The following is a 22,524-nucleotide window of genomic DNA, read 5'->3' as shown; positions in this document are numbered from 1 at the left end:
TTGGAAGTTGCTTTGAATCACATGTACTGTAATGTCACATCAATAACAGGCCTATAAGCACAACAACACACAAAACAGTAACTGCACAATAACAACTTAATGTCGGGACAAATTGTTTTGAATGTTTATTCAATAAATAATTTTCAGAAATACAGAGTTGCAAATGTGAATGTGTGGTAGAAACTAAAAAAAGGCACTTTAAAAACAACGGTGACTGGTGCAACCTTTTTTTTTTATCTTTACAAAAACAAAGATCGGGGGATCATCCTCTCATCTGTGATCTTTAACACTACGTGACTTTTTTTTTTATCCATTCGCATTTCTGTTCAATAAAAAATTGTTTGATCGAGGCACCGACAAATGGCCGAGTGGAACTACTCACATGTTTAAAAAAAAAGAGAAACTGGGGCCATTACCCAGTTTATTCTCTACAAATAAAAACAAGGCAATTCAATATAAGCTAAGTAAAGTTAGCAAATAATAAGGCAGGTTTGCGTATTTGGCATTGCTGTGAAGAATTCAGGACCTGAGTTGGCTTTTAACTTGAGTAAATAAAAACCTGGAGCCAAACAGAAACACGACTGTACACCGACGTCCTTTCAGCCAGAAAGGCAACGCGAGAAAATATCTTTTGTAGATAAAGACACGATTCAATTGATTGTTCAGATGGAATAAGTCACTAACGCCTCCAACCCTGGTTCTGTGAATACATATATGGCTTTACACAGAACCCAAACACATACTGTACACAATTCATTGCTGCCACACATCCGCCCGACTGGCGCTACATTTGAAGAGTTCAATCCAAAGAGACGGTTAATAAAGAAAGTGTGATATCTACTCGGTTGTTAAAATGATTAGAGACACAATAAAACCTTTGCTCGACTGATCGCCGCCAACTCGACACGCATGCATGATAATTTGGAAAGGAACACTTCATTTGTTGCCCATCATCAACGTCCAATTAGACCCTCAACGAAACACTGATGGCTTGACGGTTCTCTAAAAAAAAGGCACAGTTGGGCGTTTCGTTACCTTGCCAGTCCCGTGGCAGAGAAGGAAATCTGTTCACAACACTTTCTCTCGAGTTCTGCAGGAGGCACAACATCAAATATAAAAACCCCACATTTACACAGACTGTACACATGTCATACGATGCATAGAAAATAAACCAAGTTAGTAAAAACACACTGAAATAGTGGCAGACTGCATTGCTATCATTGTGGCGACTACAACATACAAAACAAACAAAAACAGACAAACAGTGAGAGCGTTATAAAACCCCCCCCTCCCTCCCTCCCTCCACCCGGACCCATGCTTCTTCTCCATACAGTGTTGACACAGCCACGGCAAAGCTCCATCACTTGCCCTCGTACTTTGGATTGACGACAGTTGTTACGGCACTTTTGTAGATCGGGTTCTCGCCCTGAGGAAGAGAGAAACACAAGTGAGGGAGTTAGAAACCGTTTTGAGGAATCAGAGAAACAAACCACAGCACTCGTCAAACCTTAGTGTCTCAGGAGCCTGAGCTAAGAAGCAGGAGTTAATGAGGCAACTCAATCAGGGTAAATCACCATGGTAACGCTTCATCCACACGAATATAGCAGCAGATTGTCTTCTCTACATCTGGTTGCTTAGTTACAGAAAATACAATGATAAATAACAGTTTGAATGGAATAATAGTTCCAGATGAAGATTAAAAACCTATCACCAGCCTAACCACTGACCAATCAGATTACTGGAAACCAGAGTCAGTGTTCTACAGGATCCTGACGAGGACAAAACTGTTTAAACTGAAGAGACAAATAACACATAGCAACAGATATTTTTGTAGATTAGTTGGATCTGTTTGCTTTTCCACTTTTCATGTGACTTCAGTTTATCAACCCTAAATACATATACATGCTTTTACTCTTTTGTTCCGTCTTCACACCTCAGAACAACATAAATAATAACAGAATAACAGAAATAGAAACTCTCTGAATGCTCAGTGAAGCCAGATAATGAGAAGATATGTCTGGTATGTTGAACCTGTACAGTAGCACCGGCCTCAGGTTGGTGGCGTCACCAAAGAAGAATTTCAAAGCAGATAAGCTTGAGCAGTTTCACAGTTTAACTTTCTCACTATTGGCTTGAAGCAACAATTTTGTCATTGAGACATGTTAGATGTGCTTAATGTACAATTAATAAAACAAATTCCTTGTGAAGAAAATGTCAAGAAAAATAAGGCAAACAACGCCACCTCTGGTTAAATGTGCTAGTTTCACAACATGCTGTCGTCACGTCAACCAAAAGGTTCAAAACCACACGGAGGAAGTTCATGCATCTGACAGGTGATACAAACTTTGACTTAAAGAGCAGCTGATTTATTCCCATAGCTGGGATTCTGGAACTGGTTAATAGGACTCTTGTAAATGGGGTTTCCTTGCTAATGTGGAGAAATAAAGAAAGAGGGAAAGAAAGAGGGAAGGTGAAAGGAAAAACAGATGAATTTGACATGAGCAGTGGAAAGGACAGGAGTAAAAGCCTGAGGAGAAATGCTCAGAACAGCAGGAAAGATTGAAAAGAAATTCTGTTAAAGTCCTTATTTACCTGTGTAATTTCTACAACATGCCAATAATGACATGTTCTGTTGTAAATATTGTGTTGTTCTGTATTTCCTGTGAACTGAATCTTTACGTTTCATTTTCATTTATAAAACAAAATCATTTCCATAATCGTCCTATAAAAAATAGAACTACATGTATGACAACTAAAAAGATCCATTCCATTTGATCTAGGCTTTTGATTTGATTGATTGGAATTTAATTTATTTGTATTTGTATAATTATGTCTTTATTTACTTCCATTTATTCTTATATTTTTTTATATATGTATTTTTATTTTATTTAATCTTATTTAAGTTATTTAATTTCTGCCTCTTTTTCTTTACCCTGAGTGTTTGATTGTGGGTTGGGGGTGTTCATAAACATTTGTGTGTTTATAAATGTTTGAATGTATGTTTCTTATATGTAAAACTCAATAAATATATTGTTAAAAAAAAGAAAGATCCATTCCATCATAAACCATATGTCTGTGTTTATGTAGATAAACAAGAGATAAACGTGGGGAAGTAGCTGCTAATATCGATTTAAATAGTAAAGTCTATAAGTACTTCCAACTAACGCTACCTGCTTCCTAAAATCAACCTTAACCTCGGCTCCTGTGACTGAAACAGCAGCAGTGCAGCTTCCTCCAGTCGTCCCCCAGCGGCACTGCTCTGTCTCGGCTTCATTGCCTTTTATGGTTGTGTAGTTGTGTTGTGTGGACAGCGAGAGGCAGCACAGTCGGCCGAGGGAAGGCCGCTCCTCCCTCAGCGAGACGAGACTAAACACAGCAGCAAGGAGCTCAGGTTGGTCGAGGACAGAGAGCTGGAGACTCTGTCTGTTCGGTTTCCACAACTTTCTAGATGATTTACTTTTAACCGGCGATAAAAACCAACACTGTGGAGCTCAGTGAAGAACTGGAAAGTCTAAAAATAATTCTAATTCAATCCTTTTAAACCCAGAGAAGAGCCAAAGTATAATTTCCAGCGGCCGAAATAACACCAGTGAAGAAGAAAAGATTCAAACACTGAAAAAGAGTGAATCCTGCACAGGAAGGAGAGGAACTTCGGGTGCGACTGACTCACCGTGTCCCACTTGGCGTTCATCTTCTCCTTCTCAAACTTGGCGAACTCCCGGCGGTCGTGGATGATCATGAGCAGCTTCCAGATGAGCAGCAGGGCGAGGCCGATCAGCACGATGCCCGCGACCACGCCGGCCACGATGGGGATGATGTCAGGTCCCGATGGGCACTCTGAAAAACGAGATGAAAATTAAATGTTAAAAACAGAAGCTCAGATAACAAATCGACAAGATAAACGTTATTTCCTGAGACATGAACAAAAAATCCTGATCATACCCAAGTTCTCCACCACGAAGACCTCCTTGGTGTCGTTCCTGATGGCGTAGGTGTAGTAGAACCAGCAGTCGTTGGCATCTCGCTCTTTGCAGTGAGTCAGAGGGTAGCTCTGGTCGGTGGGCTGGGGCAGCTTGTCGCGGTCCTTCACCTTCAGCAGCTGGAAGTAGCTGCAGTCCCGCTCACACGTGTCCTTCTTCTCACCGGCCTTAAAGGCTTTGCACTGCACACAGTCTCTGGAGAATCGTGCACAGAGGATGGATTAACTCTCTGAACTGGCAGAACCGTACCAGAGATTTTCAAAACAACTTAAGTCTTAATACCAAAGATATCAAACGCTTTGACATTTCCCAATCTTAATTTTCCACGTGTGAAGCTGCCTGACTCACTTGTGCTCGGCGCAGACCCCGGGGCAGGTGGGACAGATCTCGCAGGTCGGACCCTGGAACTTGGGATTGGTGCATTTGCAGATTCCACATTCACAGGTGCCGCGGCCGTTACAGATCTGCCCGTTCTTGGCCAGGCAGGTGGAGGTCTCCAGGGAGCAGTCGCAGGCACTGCCCGTGTAGTTGGCGTCGCAGATGCACTTCCTGCACTCACAGCGTCCATGTCCTGGTAGAGCACGGGAAGAGGTTACCACCACAGAGCTTCAATTAGGGCTGCAACTAACGACTATTCTGATAGTCGATTAGTCACCGATTATTGAAACGATTAATCGACTAATCGGATTATGAATGACACAAATTCTCAATTGCTATTATTTAGCAAGCAGCTTTTAAATTTAGCTTGAGGTTGTTCAAGGCATGTGATGACTGAAAATAAAGACAATAAAGATTGATACTTTGCTGCATATAAGGGTACTGTTGACACAAAAGCAAAAGAAAAATCAAGTTTTTGTCCATTTAAAACCAAGGACAGGCAATGACAGTGCTAATAAAAAATATTAATTTAAATTTAAGTTTCCCTTTTTACTGTGAACCAAAAACAGGCCAAGTGCTGGTACTAAAAATAAATTAAAATTCAAGTATCCATTTTTCGTGTTAACAAAAAAGGACAGGGAAAATAACATTAATAAAAACATCAATAAACGAAACTACAGTCTTCTTCGGACTAAATCATTTTGATTAAAACAAGACGTTTGTCAGGCAATAGGATAATATTTCGCTTTTAAACTCGTTAAAAAAAAGTTTAAACCATATTTTTGTAATGGATGCTAGAATCCTGCACGCAGGTATAAACGTGTATATGTAACATCTGACAGAGGCGAGTCCGCATCGTCTCCGTTACGAAGTCACACGTGACCTCAAATGTGCGTGTCCTGCCGCCCTGGAGAGCAGGTCCTCTGTACAGATACTGCAGGTCGTTTTTTTCGGGCTGTTAAGAGTGAAGTTCTCCCGAACTTTTTACTTCCTGGTGTGCGACTGCGCGCGGCAGCGGACGCCGACATCGGTCCGTGTTTTGACGCTATTGCACATGCGCGACTTTCAGAGATAGGAAGGGAGCGAGATGGCTCACTCCTCAGGTACTTCCATCAGCACCTCCGGTAAAAAGCAGTTTAGTTCCGCTGCGCGGCACGAGAAACACGCGCTATGATGTCACCAACGATTCATCGACTAGTAAATTCGTCGGCGACTATTTTGGTCATCGATTTTTACAGAGCTTCAATACAACCGGTGTCAGATGGTACAAGTTAAACAACCCTCACCTCCACAGAGCTTGTTGTTGGAGCGATCGCAGTTGAAGTTGTCGCACTCGCAGTATTTCCCGCTGTAAACCTCGGCTGGGTTTTCCCGCGTCTTGCACTCGCAGGTTCCGCAGACACAGTCGCCGTTGTTGCTGCAGATGTCGGTGCCGTTGTCTTTGCGGCAGTTGGCGTCCAGGTCCTCTGTCCGCACTTCGTCTTTGCTGCACTCACACTCACGCCCGATACGTCCATCGATACACCTGAGACAGAGGACAGAAGTTTTCAGTCCATAACGTGCAACACCGACCACGAGCAATATGAGAAGAGAATAAATTAATAGGAAAAAAATATTTAATGTCTGGGTAACAACAACTTCAAGGTAATAACGCTGGTCTGTAACAAAACAGAATGTCATTTCCTTTCCTAAATCATATACTCAAAAAACATTCAAAGCATCACTTCAGATTTTAAAAGATGTTCAGTTGTGGCTGGAAACTCAAATCTCCGTCATACCAGTTCCTGCCTCCAGACTTACTTGCAGGCTCCACACTCGAAGGTCCCGTTGCCCTCGTGGCACTTGTCACTTTTCGGTTCTCCTTTCGCGGCGCACTCGCAGTCGCAGATGAAGTTCAGAACCACCTCCACCTCCTCGGTGAAGCCCTGCGGTTTGATTTTGATGACCTCACGACGGCTCGTCAGCGGACACTTCTGGGATTCGATGGAAATCTTGAAAGACACCTGGAAACCAGAGGAGAGTTTATGGGTTCGTTAAAGCTGACGAAGAGGATTGCTTTGAAGTTTACTGTTCTGTTTTCCAGACATGAATCAACTTATTAGCTTGTAAAGTGTTTCTCATTCCTTCAACTTTTTTAAATCGGTGTTTTCGCCCCGTTTGCTCTCAAATTGAAACAGTAGGTTCTAGGGCCTGACTGATAATATCCAAGTCGAAGGTTCCGTTTGCTGATATGAAAACTTTTTTTTACAGAATAAAGAATGCAGAAAAGATGTAAATTCAGGATTGGATTTTTGATTAAAAAAATATTCAATATCTATGTAACTCTGTAAAGTCCCAAGCCTCCACATCCTCGGAACCTCTCAAGCTTTGATTTCATAAGCCGATTTATTGGTATCATAATATTTCCCTGCACTGAAACACCATAATGGTTGAGCTCTATAAGTTTCCCTCAACCAGTGGGAGAAACCAATAAGCCTCCCCTGTGCTACCTGGGTTCCACTTGACCCGAGATCCTTCAGAAGTCTTATTTCACTTTTTGCCATTTGTATAATTTTCACGCGTGTACACAAACTGCAGCCAAAAACGATATTGTATGCATTTACCTCGTCTCCGATGGATATGTTCGAGCACTTCCTGCCGTTCTCTCCCGTCCCCTCCACGCCGTTCTTACAGATGGACTTGTAGGTGATGGACACTCCCTCTGGCAGCCGGCCGTTCTCCAGAATGACCTCAGATGACAGAGCCTGTCCCGAAGACAAGAGAGACAAAGATCCAGTGGTGAATGTGCATGAATTACAAACATAGGGAAGCAAAAAATTCAGATTGAAACCACAAGTCATGTCTGAAAAGGTCGTGACTCACATTGTAAGCATCAATAATGAGTTTGATCACGTTGCTGGAGTTGGAGGACAGCGTTCCGACGGCTGATTTGGGAATCAGGTTTTTCAACTCCTGTAGGTGTCAAAGGTGAAATCACAATGAACAAATAATCACTTATTATAACATAAATCAAAAAGAAGGTTTTTCAGTCCAGTGTAGATTCAAACAAAGTTTACCTTGTAAACAGGCTGGAATTCGTTGGTGACGGCAAAGATGGTCTGAATGTTGTGGTCGCTCAGTTTCTGGACCAAATGTGCGATGGAGGGGTAGTCCTGAAAAACACACAAACAGACACACACAGACCAGACACATTAGACCAGGCAGTTCTTCTTTTATTCATATTTTTGCCCCTGGCAAGAGTCAAATCCTAACATCAATAATAAAGTGGGACCATTAGTACGAGGATGAAACATTATGCGTGTTGAATAAATGATAAACTACATACGTAGTAGTGGCTCATGGTGTACATGTTGTTCTCCAGGTGACACTTCCCGTCGTTGGGGAGGACGATGCCGCCCAGTTTGCCGTCTCCAGCGAAGTGGAAACCAGCGTCGGTGGAAAACACCAGCAGACGAGTCACGTTCCTCCAGCCGATGTGCGCCTGGTAACATGAAGACAAGAGTCGCATTAGTTTTACTCATTCACGTTACTATATACTGATTGCTGAGCCTTGATGCAAGCGCTAGAACACCCATCAGGCCTCGCCACGACTTACCCCACAGACCGCCACCTGCATGATGGCGTCGAAGCCTCCCTCGGGAGAGTCCAGGTTCCCTGAGATCTGCTGCTGACCGACCAGCCGGTTGAACTCGTCTCCGTCGCTCGTCAGGCTCAGGACGTTCTTGTAGCTGAAGGGGCTGGTGCAGTTCTGGTTCCCTGTGCAGGGGTTGATGAGCCGGGCTGGCGTGGTGCTGATGTAAGGCATGACCGTCTTCTCCACAAAGGAGCCGAAACCTAAAAAGGGAGGAGAATTTCTCTCAGCTACTTTTCTCTTTGTTTATTATCCCTCAAGTGAGTCGAGCTTTTAATCACCAATCTTGAAGTCTGTGGTGATCTCCTTCATTTCCCTCATCAGGTCGGTGCCGAGGTTCTTGACGTTTTCCAAATCGTCTTTCATGGAGAATGAAAGGTCCATAAGGTAGTACAGGTCGATGGGGTAGTCCTCTGCACGCTTGAACTTCAGGTCAAAGGTCTGAGGCTCACCTTGAGAAAACAGAAGATGGTAATTCATTTGGAGGGGACACATATGAGAATGCAAATATCTGAGTGAGTTCTTGTTGAACATTTACCGGATCTGAGTGTCAGTGTGAGCTTCTGTGGCTGGATCTGGGTGATCTGCTCAGGCGTCAGTTTCACGGCCGAGTCCTTGCGGTTGGTGACCGGCCTGTCGGTGTTGATGTCGATGCTTCCGCGTGGGTTCTCGATTGTGGCCACGTTGCAACTTCTCTTCTTCAGCGAGTCCAGGTCATCGCAGCGGGCCGACTTGGATTCGCCCTGAGTGAGGAAGCTCTGCAGAAGAGTAAAAGATGTCATTGTGAGGATTGTTTCAAGTAAAATTTATACTAAAACTAATTTAATACATATATATTTCTCAAGCTTTGTTAAGGAGAGCATTTTCACAATCGTCTTCAACAACTGATCAAAATCTCACAAGCACAAACATATATAATAATTAGTCATTTCCACGTGTGACGCATGTTCAGAAACATCTGGATCGTTTCTGTGGAATTTGTCTTGGTTGGGCGGACATGAAGAAACTTGTTGACGGGTTGCACAGTAACTGAGAACATGTGAAAAGGAAGAACACAACTTTCCATAAAACAATAATTTGTTCTTTTACAGACTCACTAAATCAAGACTTTGAAGTAAAACAAAAGATCTTGATGCTCTTCTTTTGTGAAAGTTAATCGTTTCCACAGATTCATCGTTTCCACAGATACAAGTTGACAGGATCTTTAACATGACTGAGGATCTTTTTCAACAAGGCCCCTGCAAACCGATCAATTTGACATATTCTGTTCTGAACAGTCTGTTCTTTAGGCCGTTGTTTGTAAGCCGGGGAGATAAGGAGGAACAGATGACTGCCAGGCCTGAATAAGAATATAGATTAGATGCACATGATATCCCACAAGGCAAAGTGGAGGAGAACTAGAGACAATGAACTCAGTCAAAACTAGAACGATTCTTTGACCCAGTTCTTTCAAAACCACATGATTCACAAGGCTGTTTTTGATCAACCCTACAAACTGACAGAAAACATCAGCTCAGATTTATATAAAACTTTGAAAGCCAGAAACCAGAAAGAGAAGAGTCATTGTTCTGAGGAACACAGAGTTCACAGGGGGAGTTAATAATGTAGATAACATTAGGGGACATACAGACAGATGAGTCAGATTAGTGCGACTGTTCCAAGGTCTTGTTTACACTCTTGCAGACGTTTTCTTTCTCCTTTTAAATAATTTGGGGTCTGAAGAATGTCCACACACAATATTCTGGACATTTTCGGGAGGAAACAGTTTGAGATCATGTTCAGGACAAACACCCAAAATAACAACAAGCCATGGCTGACACCTGCACAGAGGTTAAACAATCATATTATCTTTGGATTAATTGTTTAAAATCAATCAAACTGTGACTATTCTGTCGTATTTTAAAAACCAGATGAAACGTATAAGTGTTATTTATTGAACTTTGTTTGCCTTAAGCACCAGCTGTGCATGTGACACTGCTTCCAAACAAACCACAGAGGAAACCGACAGTGCAACATTCATTGTTTAAGATCTGAAAGATAATTTGTCATTCATGAGATAAAATAGTTGAGAGGCAGCTTCAGGGATTGAACTCACTTCATCCGAGCACCATCCACACATCTCGGCCACCTGGATGCATTCCCCACATGACTGGGCGTTTGCTTTGATGCATATGCTTCCCTCTGCAAGAGACGGCACAAGATGACAAAACAGAGAAGTTCCATTAGTTCACCGAACAAAACCAGCCACGGGTTTTTTGGCAACTAAACACAAACTCTTTCCAGCGAAGAGTCGTGCTGAGAAAAGCTCGAGGCAGCTCACCAGCAGATGACTTCACCTCGTAAAAAATAAATAAATAAAAAGGACTCCCACCATTAACCCACTGGGGCCACAGTCTTAAAACCATGAATAAAGAAATGTAACATTTGAAGAATACAAAATAAGAAGAAAGCAAGTTTCAGTTTTTATCACTGTTTTGCATTTTATTCTTAAAACCACAGACAAGTGTCAAATATCTAAAGAATAAAACTTCACCTCGTAAAAAATAAATAAATAAAAATAACTCCCACCATTAACCCATTGGTCCCACAGTCTTAAAACCATGAATAAAGAAATGTAACATTTAAAGAATACAAAATAAGAAGAAAGCAAGTTTCAGTTTTTATCACTGTTTTGCATTTTATTCTTAAAACCACAGACAAGTGTCAAATATCTAAAGAATAAAACCAAGGCATGCTGAATCAGCACAGTTTAACAAATAATAGTACAGTTAGTGTATTGCACTCAGAGTTGAAAGATGCTACTGTATGGATTTGCTTACATCTAATATTTAAGAATAATAACAATAATAATAACAAATTAATGTGTGTGTTCTTCTTACCTTGCTGTGCCCAGCTGCTGCAGAGGAGGGCCGATAAAGACGCTATTAACAGTAACCGCAAATCCATCTGTAATGAGAAAAACATAAAGATATAAAGCTTGACACGTTTTCAAAAAGGCACATGTGTGTTTAGAAAAATGTCTGCAAAGATAATGTGGTACAGATTGTGTAACAATCACAGGCATTTTGTTGTTGTTGCAGGATAATGTGGTCACACAACCAACGTGTGTGCAAACAGAGAAGAGAAGGTTTGTTTATGCTCTTCACCTAATTTAGAGCAACACTTTGTAACTTGTTTAAAGCAGCAGCTTGATTAAAATGAGTTTGATGGTTGAGCGAGTGTGAATCATAGACTGTATATATAAGGTGTGAATACCGAGAATGTTTCCTCTTTCATTCCTTGAACGAGTAGGTTGAGGTTCAATCTCCTGTGAGAAGAACTGAGTCACAGCTTCGACTGTCAGAATCAGGTGCAGCAATTTGAAGAGTGAAGCTGAACTTTAGATCAGTTAAAAAGACTGAGAAGTTATTAAAAACCAGTGTTTATCTCTAATATTCAGCAGGAAAATTGTAAAATATGAGGAATTCTAAACAGAGTTTGGTGGATTTGTTACAGCAGCAGCTCTTCTGGTTCAGGAAGCAGAGGATGATGGGTAATATCCACTGATCGCCTTGGTTTTCTCTCAACATGAAAACCACTTAATCGCTCAGACACTGAGCCTAACAGAATAATAACCACACGAGGCTGCAGAGGGCGCTGTTGCTAAGTAAAAGTTACAGAGTTGTTTTAAAACCATCTTTTCAAACTAGGTTTCGATCCAGTACTTAAATGTTTCTTGGGAATAGAAATATGCCCTTTAGGTTGGTCACACTAAGTTAGTTTGTGAGGCTGTGTTTTCAAAGTATACAATTAACACAACCATTCCCTCTTAAAAAGTTCTCACGGTTTGGAATGTCTCAAAAAAACGATTTCTCACGGAGCTGAAATGACCCAGTTACCACAGCAGTGTGGTGGAGATGTATTCCACATGTGGTGGAATTATTTGCATCATCCGGCCGTTCATCAACACCTCTACCAACAACTACACTAACTCCATACTTGCTTTCTCACCATTGTTTCCTGCAGGCTGATGTAGAATGTTGCTCATTATCTCAACAAGGCTTATCAGTGAATAATCGATAAGAAGGGAAGGGAACAGAGACTGGAGAATAAAAATGTTGCGCAATGAAGACCACAGTCAATTTACCCTTGAGGTGTTTAGTCTGAACCAGCATTACTCATAATGAGTCTAACAGCAAACATGTAATGATTTTAACAGAGCAGCAGGAGCAGCTTTGATTTAATGGTATGGAATTTAATAACCAGGGAGGAATAACTGTGGTTCACTGAGCAGTCAGTCGATACCTCTTCACCACACTGAGCTGAGCTGCTGAGGATTAACAACCCAGACGTAACATAAGACAACAGAGCTTCAAAAATCACAAACCAAAAGAGCAGATTGTTGGTGTGTGACAACAGCTTGGAAAGACTTTTCAAACGGTTTGCGTGCAGTGAAAACCTGGAGCCGAGGCCACAGCTCCATGGGCAGAGGAGAGGTAAAGTAGGTGTGTTTCCTGTGAATGTGTGTGTTCCCATATTTGGTCAGGCTGCCTCCAGTCTCCTCCTGAAACGCTGCCATTCCCCTGAGCTCCAGTGACACACTTCCTTGTCTGTCTGCCCAGACCTCAACCGTGGAGACTCAAGAGCAACTCTCTCAGTATTTGCCCCAGTAAGATGCAAAGAGGAAACCAGGCAGTGTTGACAGCAGCTAAGTCAAAGAAACCGTCTATTCCTGCAGGATATTTAAATATGAACACAAGAGAGGGATATTTTGAGGGTTAATTATCTGTCGCAGAAGTGAAACCAGTGGGTTTTCAGTAGATGTTTGTGGTGAGAAGGTGCAAGATGTTTGCTGCAGTGCAGTGTGGGTCGGAGAGCACAGGCATCAAACACCCACTTCCTGTGAGATGAGGCCCAATGACCCACTTAGCTTCCTAGAAGTGGTTTAGCGATAGTTATCATATATCTGTGTGGAAACCTCAGAGACAAACACTTTGATCAACACTATATATGCCAGACTGGACGATCCAGAGAGTAGTGGGGGGGGCAGAAGAAATACACCTAACACAGAAACAGCACATTGTTTATGTTTGGCCAGGGACATTAAATTTAATTCACTTTTAAATCACCATGTCTGTTGATGAATAGACACAGCCCCACATATAAAAATACTTCCTAATTTAAAAAAACGGAAACAGACAAGAACTTGTGGCGACAACACACAACATACCGAGCAAGACGGTTAATAAAACTCAAACCAAAACCGACTGGAAAGACTTTTCTACCCAACGAAGGCTCCCCCCCCCCCACATTCCTGGAGTCCAGCATTGTTTACTGCTGCCGGGCTCGTCCTGCACCGAGCTGCAAACTGCAGCTAGCTGACAGATGGACGGGTGTTAGGAGTCTCCATAATGACATTAGGCGGAGGCCCTGGCATTTCTGGTAGAGATCCTAGTGCACGATAACTTTGAAAAGACGTTTACTTGTTGTGCTTGCTCACAAAGTGACTGTCTTAAGATTTAATCCATTGTATTTAGATATCTACATCTCCTCCTTTGTTGATGGCACAAATTTAAGAAGAACTTGAAAGACACAAAGAGAGCGTCTACCCCGGAGGAAACCACATTTGAAACCATGAAGTGTTTTAACAAGAGCTCGACTGATTTATCTGTTGGTCGACATGAGACTTTCACAGACATGCTGGTATCTGCTTGCTGATATGAATATTCTTATTTTACTGTATAAACATTGCAGAAAGGATTGTTTTCATTGTATGTCAAATAAACTTTATTGTCTTAATTCAACTTCTATATATTCAGTTATTTGTATGTCTTCTTTATATTTATATATAATAATATGGATAAACTACAATATGAAACCTCTACTACATTTCTTTGTCACAAGGGTTCAATAATGATATCTTAGGAGCTTTTATTTTTTTCAAATACACAGCAGCCGATATAACAGTCCCAATAAATCCATATCTGTCAGGCTCTAATACTAACTGCATTCATATCATCTGTACATCTCATGACGAGTCAAACTGAAATTGTCGCTGCCTCAACAGCAACTCAGAGCTATAAACGAGAGTCTGACTGTTGGAGAAGGCGTCACTGTGTCAACGGAAATGGTCCCAGCTGATAAGAGCTGAGCAGTGAGACACTGAATCATAATGCACTGTGGTAGTACCGCTCCTTATGAATGTGACACAGGATACAGTAAGGTCTAACGTGTGTGTGTGTGTGGGGAATTCAGAGAAAGTTTGACCCAGTTAAAAAGCGTAGTTAACTATGTTTAACACAAACTCAAGTGTTTCTAATCAACTGGATAGAAAATTCCTGAAGGAACTCTCCGGAGCAAATGGCTCGGACCCTTTTCAGAAATAGGTCCAGACTCCTCCTGTACATGTCTGAAAGCAGCGCAAGTAGCAGATGATACTGGACCACTAAGTGTAGGTGAGAAGATGTGTTAACAAACTCCACTCATCCACATTTTCAACCCCCCTATTATATCGTCAAGCAGAAACTATGGACTGTGAGTCTTTGCCATGACAAACCCGAGAGCTTAATATTTAGATTACCGGGAGTAAACTATCGATTCATGACTTTGTATGGTCAGACAGTAGAAGACGGAGCCAGCACATGCTTTGTGCTCCTGGTGATGGATATTAACGCCACGGTTTTTCATTCACAGTCCAACCTCTGTTGACAGTAACCAGAGCAGCTCGTTCCGATGCAAGTACAGTAACCGAGACGTTTCCAGGCGTTTCTCGAGCATGGAAGTGTGATTATATAGGAACACAGAGCAAAGTCCTGGTGGATGAGACTGTGTTTCCTCTGGAGACTTCCAGACTCGTCCAATCAGTCCTTGTGGCGTGGTTTGGAAATCTGAATTTGACGTACAGGAATGAGCTTGGCCGGCAAAGTTATTGGAGTTAGCGGTTAGAGGGATTCGTACAAATGATTTAAAATGAGTTTGGGCTGGAATCAGTCCCGTCGGCTGGGTCGTCTACTTGATGTTTTATACTGCATGTGTCTGTAATCATGGAAAACATTGCGTCTGGTGCAGACACAAAAAACACAAATGCATGTTGGGTTCGGGTCGGGCTCGGTTAGCTTCAACCTCCAACAGAAAACTGCTGCCTGATTGAATAAAGTTCAGCTCTTAAGGAAGGAGCCACCATATTGGACTGTGTTATCCAGCCCATGCAGATTGGGCAAAGGGTAAAAACAGAGGACAAATTCAAAATCTTCTTTGTCTTTACCAAAATGAACATGATGCCAACTTTAGCTAATCATTCCCTCGTTGAATAGTGATCATCTGTCAGGTCTTTTGCTGTTAATTTTGCATTTAAGATGGTTTGTATGTGTCTGCAAACCAAGCTATATATACACACTGATACAACAGCCAAGTTTTCCACATAGGCAGTGGGAGTTATGCTCAGTCCCTGATGAGTGTTTTCTAAAGAATCTCTTCCAACAGCTGCTGTGGAGAAGCCGAGTGTAACTCAGCTCCGCTCAGCGCTGCCTTCAGACTCAGACAGGTCAGGTCAGAGGGACTTTGATTCAATCTGCAGCCTGAGCACTCGCCTCAGGGGCCACAGTCACGCTGTGTTATGTAAATGCACAGACAGCATTCTTCAGCTCTGTCCTACAGAGAATCTACACCGTGCACGAGAGCTCTGCAGACGCCACACTGGAAACACTGTGGTGAACGAGAGACACATGACAAACATAACTTCTGATAAAAAATACGATGTTGTCAGGGTATTAGCATCCACATCACAGGTAGATTTACACATAACAATGTGTATAAAGGAGAATTTTTGAGTAAGAGTTCAGCGATATAACTACTTACTATAGAGACATAAATATATATACATACATAGATACATACATACATACATGAAAATAGACTGGGGTTCCTTTAAAGACATATGCTCTTTAGCCTTAGGTCCTTTGTGTGATCTGCTGCGTACAAAGTCATGTTTATTCTTTCTGGCTTTTTCCCAAGTCACAGAATCAGCTTGAGTCAAACTGAACAACAGGAAGTGAGCATGAGGGGTTTGAGTCAGACCCTTCATCAGTGTGTAACCACTGCTTCCTTGTTTACCTCCTCCTCTGTTCACTAATGGTGTTACAGTGCCTTATCGGCCGATATCTACCAGGGAAACTGTCTGTGCAAAGTCTGGCTCAGGAGACTTCCTTTTGGTTGGGGCCAGCATTCAGCATTGTGTTATCAGCTCAATAAGGTCTATAGGGTTTTTATGTCAGTTAGATTTATTCTACCACAGAACTGCTATCAACTGGGAGTGGCAAAGAAACTAGCTGTCATTAACTGGTGGTCTGTGGGTGTAGATGCAGTTAATGTCACTCAAGAGAAATATTTTGAAATATCTGAATAAGAGTCAAATATGTTTATAAGCTCTGCAGAGTTTTTCCTCTGTGGCGTGTTGCTGTAAATCAGAGGTTTTAAAAAGTTTTGTCTAAAGGTGGAGCGGAGCACATCTGTGAATGTTTAGTTGATCAAAGTCCACGTTTAGATTGTGGACGATATGAGTTTATGGTTTATGTGTAGATGTCATAAAAACATGTAGGTTTGGTTCTAAAAGGTCAGATGTCTTTAAAGAATTGACATTTTAAACATTGTTTTGACAAAGCACAGAGGTATTGATCTATAAAATCTTGTGATTATTGAATTTGAGACTTTTTAAACCTGTGTAGAAACCCTGTTCAAACTATATAATGACTCAAATCACAATGCAAACCTCAGAAGTGCAATATCTTATTCTAATGATCTAACAGCGAGATGAGCTCAAGACATTTCGTCAAATTTATGTTCTATGTCTGTCACTTTCAAATTATAAATGTTGCACAACTTTGTCAAGTCTAGAATGTTTGTGAGAAACGTGAAGAAGTGAAAGGTGGAGAGCAACACAAGTCAGCATTGTTCATGCTGGGGTGGGTCATCCGTTAGTCCAAAGTGAGGTGCCCATCCCCCCCTCACACCCAGCTCTGTTTGCCCACCCGGTCGACCAGCCGGCCCCCCCACCTGCTGCTGGAAGTCACAGTCGGCTCTCAGTCCATTAAGTGCCCAAACAACTCAGCACGACTCCGCAGCCATTTTGTTGATTAGACCCCACCCAGGCATCACTTGTCTCCCCCAGCTGAAGGATCAGGAGGAAGATCTCACTTGTCCTACAGCAAGCAGAGCATGACAACTGGAAACACAACGTACAAACAGGAACACTTCATTCATCCAGACCAACATCTGCCAGGCGGCTTTATTCTGAAGGCCTGTCGAGCTAGAGGAGTTTTAACAGGTGAAGTCTTTGGGGTTTTGAGACAAAGGAATGTGTTCAATCTGGTTGACAGTTTGAGCGTCTGGCATTAATAAAGCACCTTTAGGAAACCAAAACTGCAATGTACTTCAACCAAAACAATAGAATTTATAATAAAACAAAGTTAAGATGACTCCTAGCAGGGGGTTCCACAGCTGAGAAGGAAGAGTTAAATCCAGTCTGATGTATTTGTTGAATGAACGGAGAGACCTGTTTGGAGTTTGAGGATCACATGGAGGAGATCCTGATCCTCCAGGCCTCCTCGGAGAGATGAGATCATGCATTCCAGCTTCACTAGCTCCGTAAGATGTCGTGGAAAAACGACGTCAGCGAAATATTTGGTGCTTTTCTTCCACTTCTCTGACTTGAACTTGAGTTTACAAGGTCAGTTTGATGTAAACTAAAAAAAGCCACTGTTCAGCATCTGCTCAGCATCAGAGAGAAGAAAGTAGCTGTAGCTTTTAGCAGCTCAACAGATGAATCTTTACCTCAGGAGATGGTTATGAAACATCAGTTAGTCAATGAATAACTCCCTGAGATATTGGTCTAAAAACACCATATCTCACAATGTTAAATAAGAGGTTTAAGTTCTTTCTTGGGCCATGTCCTGACTTGGGCAATAACACAACCTCCTAGCTGGAGGCAATAATAATAATAAGTTTGCAGGTTTAAATCTATGTTGTGAATTATCCTCTCAGGCAGTTTCAAACTTCCTAAGTCTCTTCCGTGACTTCTCAACATTTTGCCGTGACATGGGACACCACTGACTCAGACCTCCAAACAAGGAATATGGTGACAATTATTTTAAAAGTATGATCACATACCCTGCAAACATGCTCCACTCCCACAAGCTCCATCCGACTATCCCTGGAGGAGTCGTCAGCCCTGACTCATTTCTGGCGAGCGGGGGGGTAAAGGCCTGGTGTTGAGTAACGCAGAATGACCCTTCAAGCTGCCCTAGACACTCCTTGCTCCTGGACAAGCACGACTCGCTGTGTTTAAACACAACAATGAAACTAAGGGAAGTGACTCAGTGAACTACAGGGAGCTGCTCTAGCCTACAGACACGTCGGTTCTAAAGTAAACTCCCAGGCCTGGTGTATATTGTCTGTATCTATGTTATGTGTGCATGCTGTGTAAGATCAGAAACACATGGTTTTAACACCTTGACACCGGGCTGTTGCTATGTCATTACGCTGCTGTCTGAAAACCAGGCCCATAATTACCCCCAAAACATGTTTTATTCCCATGTCACTAAATAAGGTCTTGCAGCAAGAAGTCGGAAGGCAAAGATTACAAGTTAAACTCCGTCCCGAGTCTCACCAGGGAGGAGAGAGAGAAAACTACCCCCCCAGGCTACAATTCCTCTACAGGAAGTCAACGAGGCAGGCGAGACCAATCTTGTCCGACTGCCGCGGAGTCAACAGTCGTGGATGAGAGCTGCGGGCGGGCGAGGCTGAACAAGAGGCTTTCGACTCTGGTTAACCGAGCCGGGCGGCTTAAAGACGCCTTAGTGCGTCTGTGTCTCCAGCCGCAGTTTACACAGTCCACAATGTATCTGACCAGACTGGGGTCCAAGCTGTGGTCTGTCCCAGGATGTCCGTTACATGTCTGACTGCACTCGAGTGTTTACGGCTGAGGTTTTCTTTCCCTTGTGTATAATCTGTCCAGGAGGTAGGAGTCTTCACAAGTTATACTTAGTCCAACTTTCAGATGTAAAGTCTAGGCTGGAAGAGTCGTCTTTGGCAAATGGACCCAAAAGTTTTCTCAAGCGCGTCCAGACAAGTCAAACAATTCGTGATTAATGGTTTTGAAATCATTCGTCACACTTTTGGACAATGAGGCAAGAACCCCAAGAGGTAACTTTAAGTATAAATAAAGTTACCAACATAATAAAAAACACCTTAAAATCATTAACAGAATCAAAGGATGGAACTTGGGATTATTTCCGTTATCGACAAGTCAACCAAATTGTTTCTCCTTCCACTGTTTTTACAGATTCAACTTCTCCAAGTCGTTTTTTTTATTTGAATTCTCATCATCTCAACGTGAAGTTTTCACTTAATTCTCACGCGTGACAAAGAAAAGCATCATTTTTTTTCCTCCAAGAAAAAGTTCCTTTGAATCAAAGCCAGTCTGAAAAGTATCATCAAGTTTGGTTTTAGCTGCATTCATAGTTTAGTTTTAACTTCAGACGTGTGAAAGTTAGGGTTAGGGTTATAGATTAGTTTATAGTTAACGAGTTGAACTAGTGATAAATCACATGTTATATCCCTCATGGTACGAATCTTCACAAGTTATACTTAGTCCAACTTTCAGATGTAAAACCTAGGCTGAAAGAGTTGTCTTTGACAAATGGACCCAAAAGTTTCTCAAGCTCGTCCAGACAAGTCAAAAAATCTGTGATTACTGGTTTTGAAATCATTCGTCATACTTTTGGACAATAAGCCAACAACCCCAAGAACTACCTTTAAGTATAAATAAGGACAACAACACAATAGAAAACACCTTAAGATCCTTGACAGAATATCAGGATGGGACTTTTATTTCCGTTATCGACAAGTCAACCAAACACTTTCTCCTTCCACTGTTTTTAAAGATTCAATGTTTTTTTTATCGAATTCTCAGAATCTCAACGTGATTTGAAGATTTTTCACTCAATTCTAACGCGTGACAAAGAAAAGCATCATTTTTTTTCCTCCCTCAAGAAAAGTTCCTTTGAATCAAAGCCAGTCTGAAAAAAGTCTCACCAAGTTTTTGATTTAGCTGCATTCAAAGTTTAGTCCTAACCCTAACGTGTGAAGTTTATGGTTATAGATTAGGGTTATGTTATAGATTAGGGTTATAGTTTAGTATATAGTTAACGAGTTGAACTAGTGATAAATCACATGTTATATCCTCTCATGGCCTCTCCGGTCTTACAAAGCGACCACCGGGGCCTAGTTCCTCCTCAGAAGCCCTAAACCCGACCCACCGGACGAGGACTAGTTTGATTATAAACCAACATTTAACTTTATATGTTGTTAAAAACCGACCCATGTGACGTCACGGGAAGAGCCTAAGCTAGCTGTTAGCCCGTTAGCTAGTCCTGGTTAACCCACACCCAAAGTTTAGCCCCCGAGGAGGTGGCACGGCAGCTTCTCCCCCCCCCTCTTTTACATCGACTTAACTCGGGTAAAACATGTTAGCCCGGGTTAGAACACCGTCACCCACCTTGTGTAGACGTTTTAACGTGGTTTCCTCGACGGTTCAGAGCAACATTAGCCCCAGAAAAGTGTCTTCTTCAGCGGGGAGGAGAGCCGAGGACTAGCGGGGAGAGGGTCCGCTTTGTTTCCGCTAGAGACCGCCCCGCCGCGAGGAGCCGGCCGGTGGACACACGGGTGGGCTGGGAGTTAACCCGGGTACAAGTGGGCTATGCTCAAAGTGAGATAAGGGCCAGACAGTCTCGGTCCTTGTCGGCTCCTTTCGCTGGGTTCCTTCTCCCGTTAGAAGCCCCGCTTCAGCAAACCCCTGTTCTCCGGTTAACCCCGCCCCTGCAGGAGGAGCCGCGGCGCGCAGGGGGCGAAGGAACCAGCACACCGCCGAGAGGTGACCTCACTGTTACCTCGGATGTGGCGACAAGCCACAGATCAAACAACGACACACAAAGAGAAGGTTCAACACAACTACACACACCTGTCTACACAAATAAACTCTGTGACACATTCACCAGGCAGCTTTAATACAGTTGTTAGTTTTGGTGCCTGCAGGAAATGAACTTGAGCTTAACATTTACTTATATTTAACAGAAGTTTTCAGGTACTTTAATTGAATATTTGAGATGTAAGTGTTTATTAGAAACATTATATAATCACTACACATATCTTCAGGATTTAGGATTTTGTCTAATACAGTTGTTAGTTTTGGTGCCTGCAGGAAATGAACTTAAGCTTAAAATGTACTCATATTGAAGAAAAGTTTTCAGTTACTTTAATTGAATATTTGAGATTTAACTGTTTATCACTACACATATCTTCGGGATTTAGGATTTTGAAATCATTCGTCATACTTTTAGACAATAAGGCAACCACCCCAAGAGTTAACTTTAAGTATAAAGAACACACAAAGTATAGAAGGTTCAATATATACAGTCTATGGGTTCAACACATATACACACACGTGTTTACACAAATAAACTGTGTCACATTCACCAGGCAGCTTTAATATAGTTTTAGTTTTAAATTAACTTAAGCTTAACAATAACTTATGTTTAAGAGAAGTTTTCAGGTGCTTTAAATGAGTATTTGAGATTTAAGTGTTTATTGGAAACATATAATCACTACACATATCTTCTGGATTTAGGATTTTGAAATCATTGATCATACTTTTAGACAATTAGGCAACCACCCAAAAGAGTTAGCTTTAAGTATAAAGAACACACAAAGTAGAGAAGGTTCCACACATATACACACACACGTGTTACACAAATAAACTCTGACACATTCACCAGGCAGCTTTACTATAGTTGTAGTTAGTTTTAGTTTTAAATTAACCTGAGCTTAACATTTACTCGTATTTAAGAGAAGTTTTCAGGTACTTTAATTGAGTATTTCAGATTTAAGTGTTTAGTAGAAACATATAATCACTACACATATAATGTCACTCAGACGGCATATGGATGTGGGCCACTTCCGATGATGATGCAGCATTTCTGGCCTTTTTGTGGCCCGGACGAAATGCACCAGAGCCTGAAGTGGCCCAGTTGTGTTTTCATCAAGATCCATGATGATTTGTTTGAAAAGATGGTGAAAATGTGCAGGATCTTCCCTGACCTGCACCATATCCCTCCATCAGGTTTCGTTGAAATCCGTTTTGTGGGATCTGTCACAAAAACAAACAAACGGACAAGGAGGAAACACAGATAGAAATAAAAACAGAGAAGTTACTGCAGGAGACAAACATCTTATTCAAACCCAGAAAGGATAATACCAGATATAAACTCTCCCTGGGCCCGTTACAGCTCAGACTCAGCTTTCGCTTCCCAAAAAGCGTCTGATGACATTTACCACTTCTGTTTTGGTTCCATTTGTTGATACTCTGGAGTCTAGTCATATTTCCTGGTGGTGAACCACTGGTTTCCCACTAACATTTACCACTTCCTGTCATATCCCAGCCCTATGGGTCAGTAATAACCTAACACATCAGATAAAGCACATCTGAATTGATCCTCATGTGTT

General features: G+C 42.0%; 1 protein-coding gene across 1 annotated transcript; it reads right to left on the bottom strand.

The window, feature by feature from the left end:
• Positions 1–112: 112 nt before the first annotated feature.
• Positions 113–20,830, bottom strand: LOC133017650 (integrin beta-1-like). Its single transcript, XM_061083792.1, has 16 exons — positions 20,522–20,830; positions 10,869–10,935; positions 10,085–10,170; positions 8,528–8,747; positions 8,271–8,441; positions 7,954–8,192; positions 7,684–7,839; positions 7,415–7,510; positions 7,221–7,310; positions 6,962–7,102; positions 6,159–6,361; positions 5,645–5,883; positions 4,329–4,551; positions 3,943–4,175; positions 3,671–3,837; positions 113–1,426 (listed from the first exon to the last, which is right to left on the bottom strand). Exons 2-16 carry the CDS (start codon positions 10,933–10,935, stop codon positions 1,361–1,363), a joined length of 2,397 nt encoding a protein of 798 aa, XP_060939775.1. The 5' UTR covers positions 20,522–20,830; the 3' UTR covers positions 113–1,360.
• Between the last annotated feature and the right edge of the window lie 1,694 nt (positions 20,831–22,524).

The sequence above is a fragment of the Limanda limanda genome, chromosome 13 (genome assembly GCF_963576545.1).
Source record: "Limanda limanda chromosome 13, fLimLim1.1, whole genome shotgun sequence".
Lineage (NCBI taxonomy): Eukaryota > Metazoa > Chordata > Actinopteri > Pleuronectiformes > Pleuronectidae > Limanda > Limanda limanda.
Note: the sequence above shows the minus strand (reverse complement) of the source record. Positions and strands in the feature narration are given on the sequence as shown.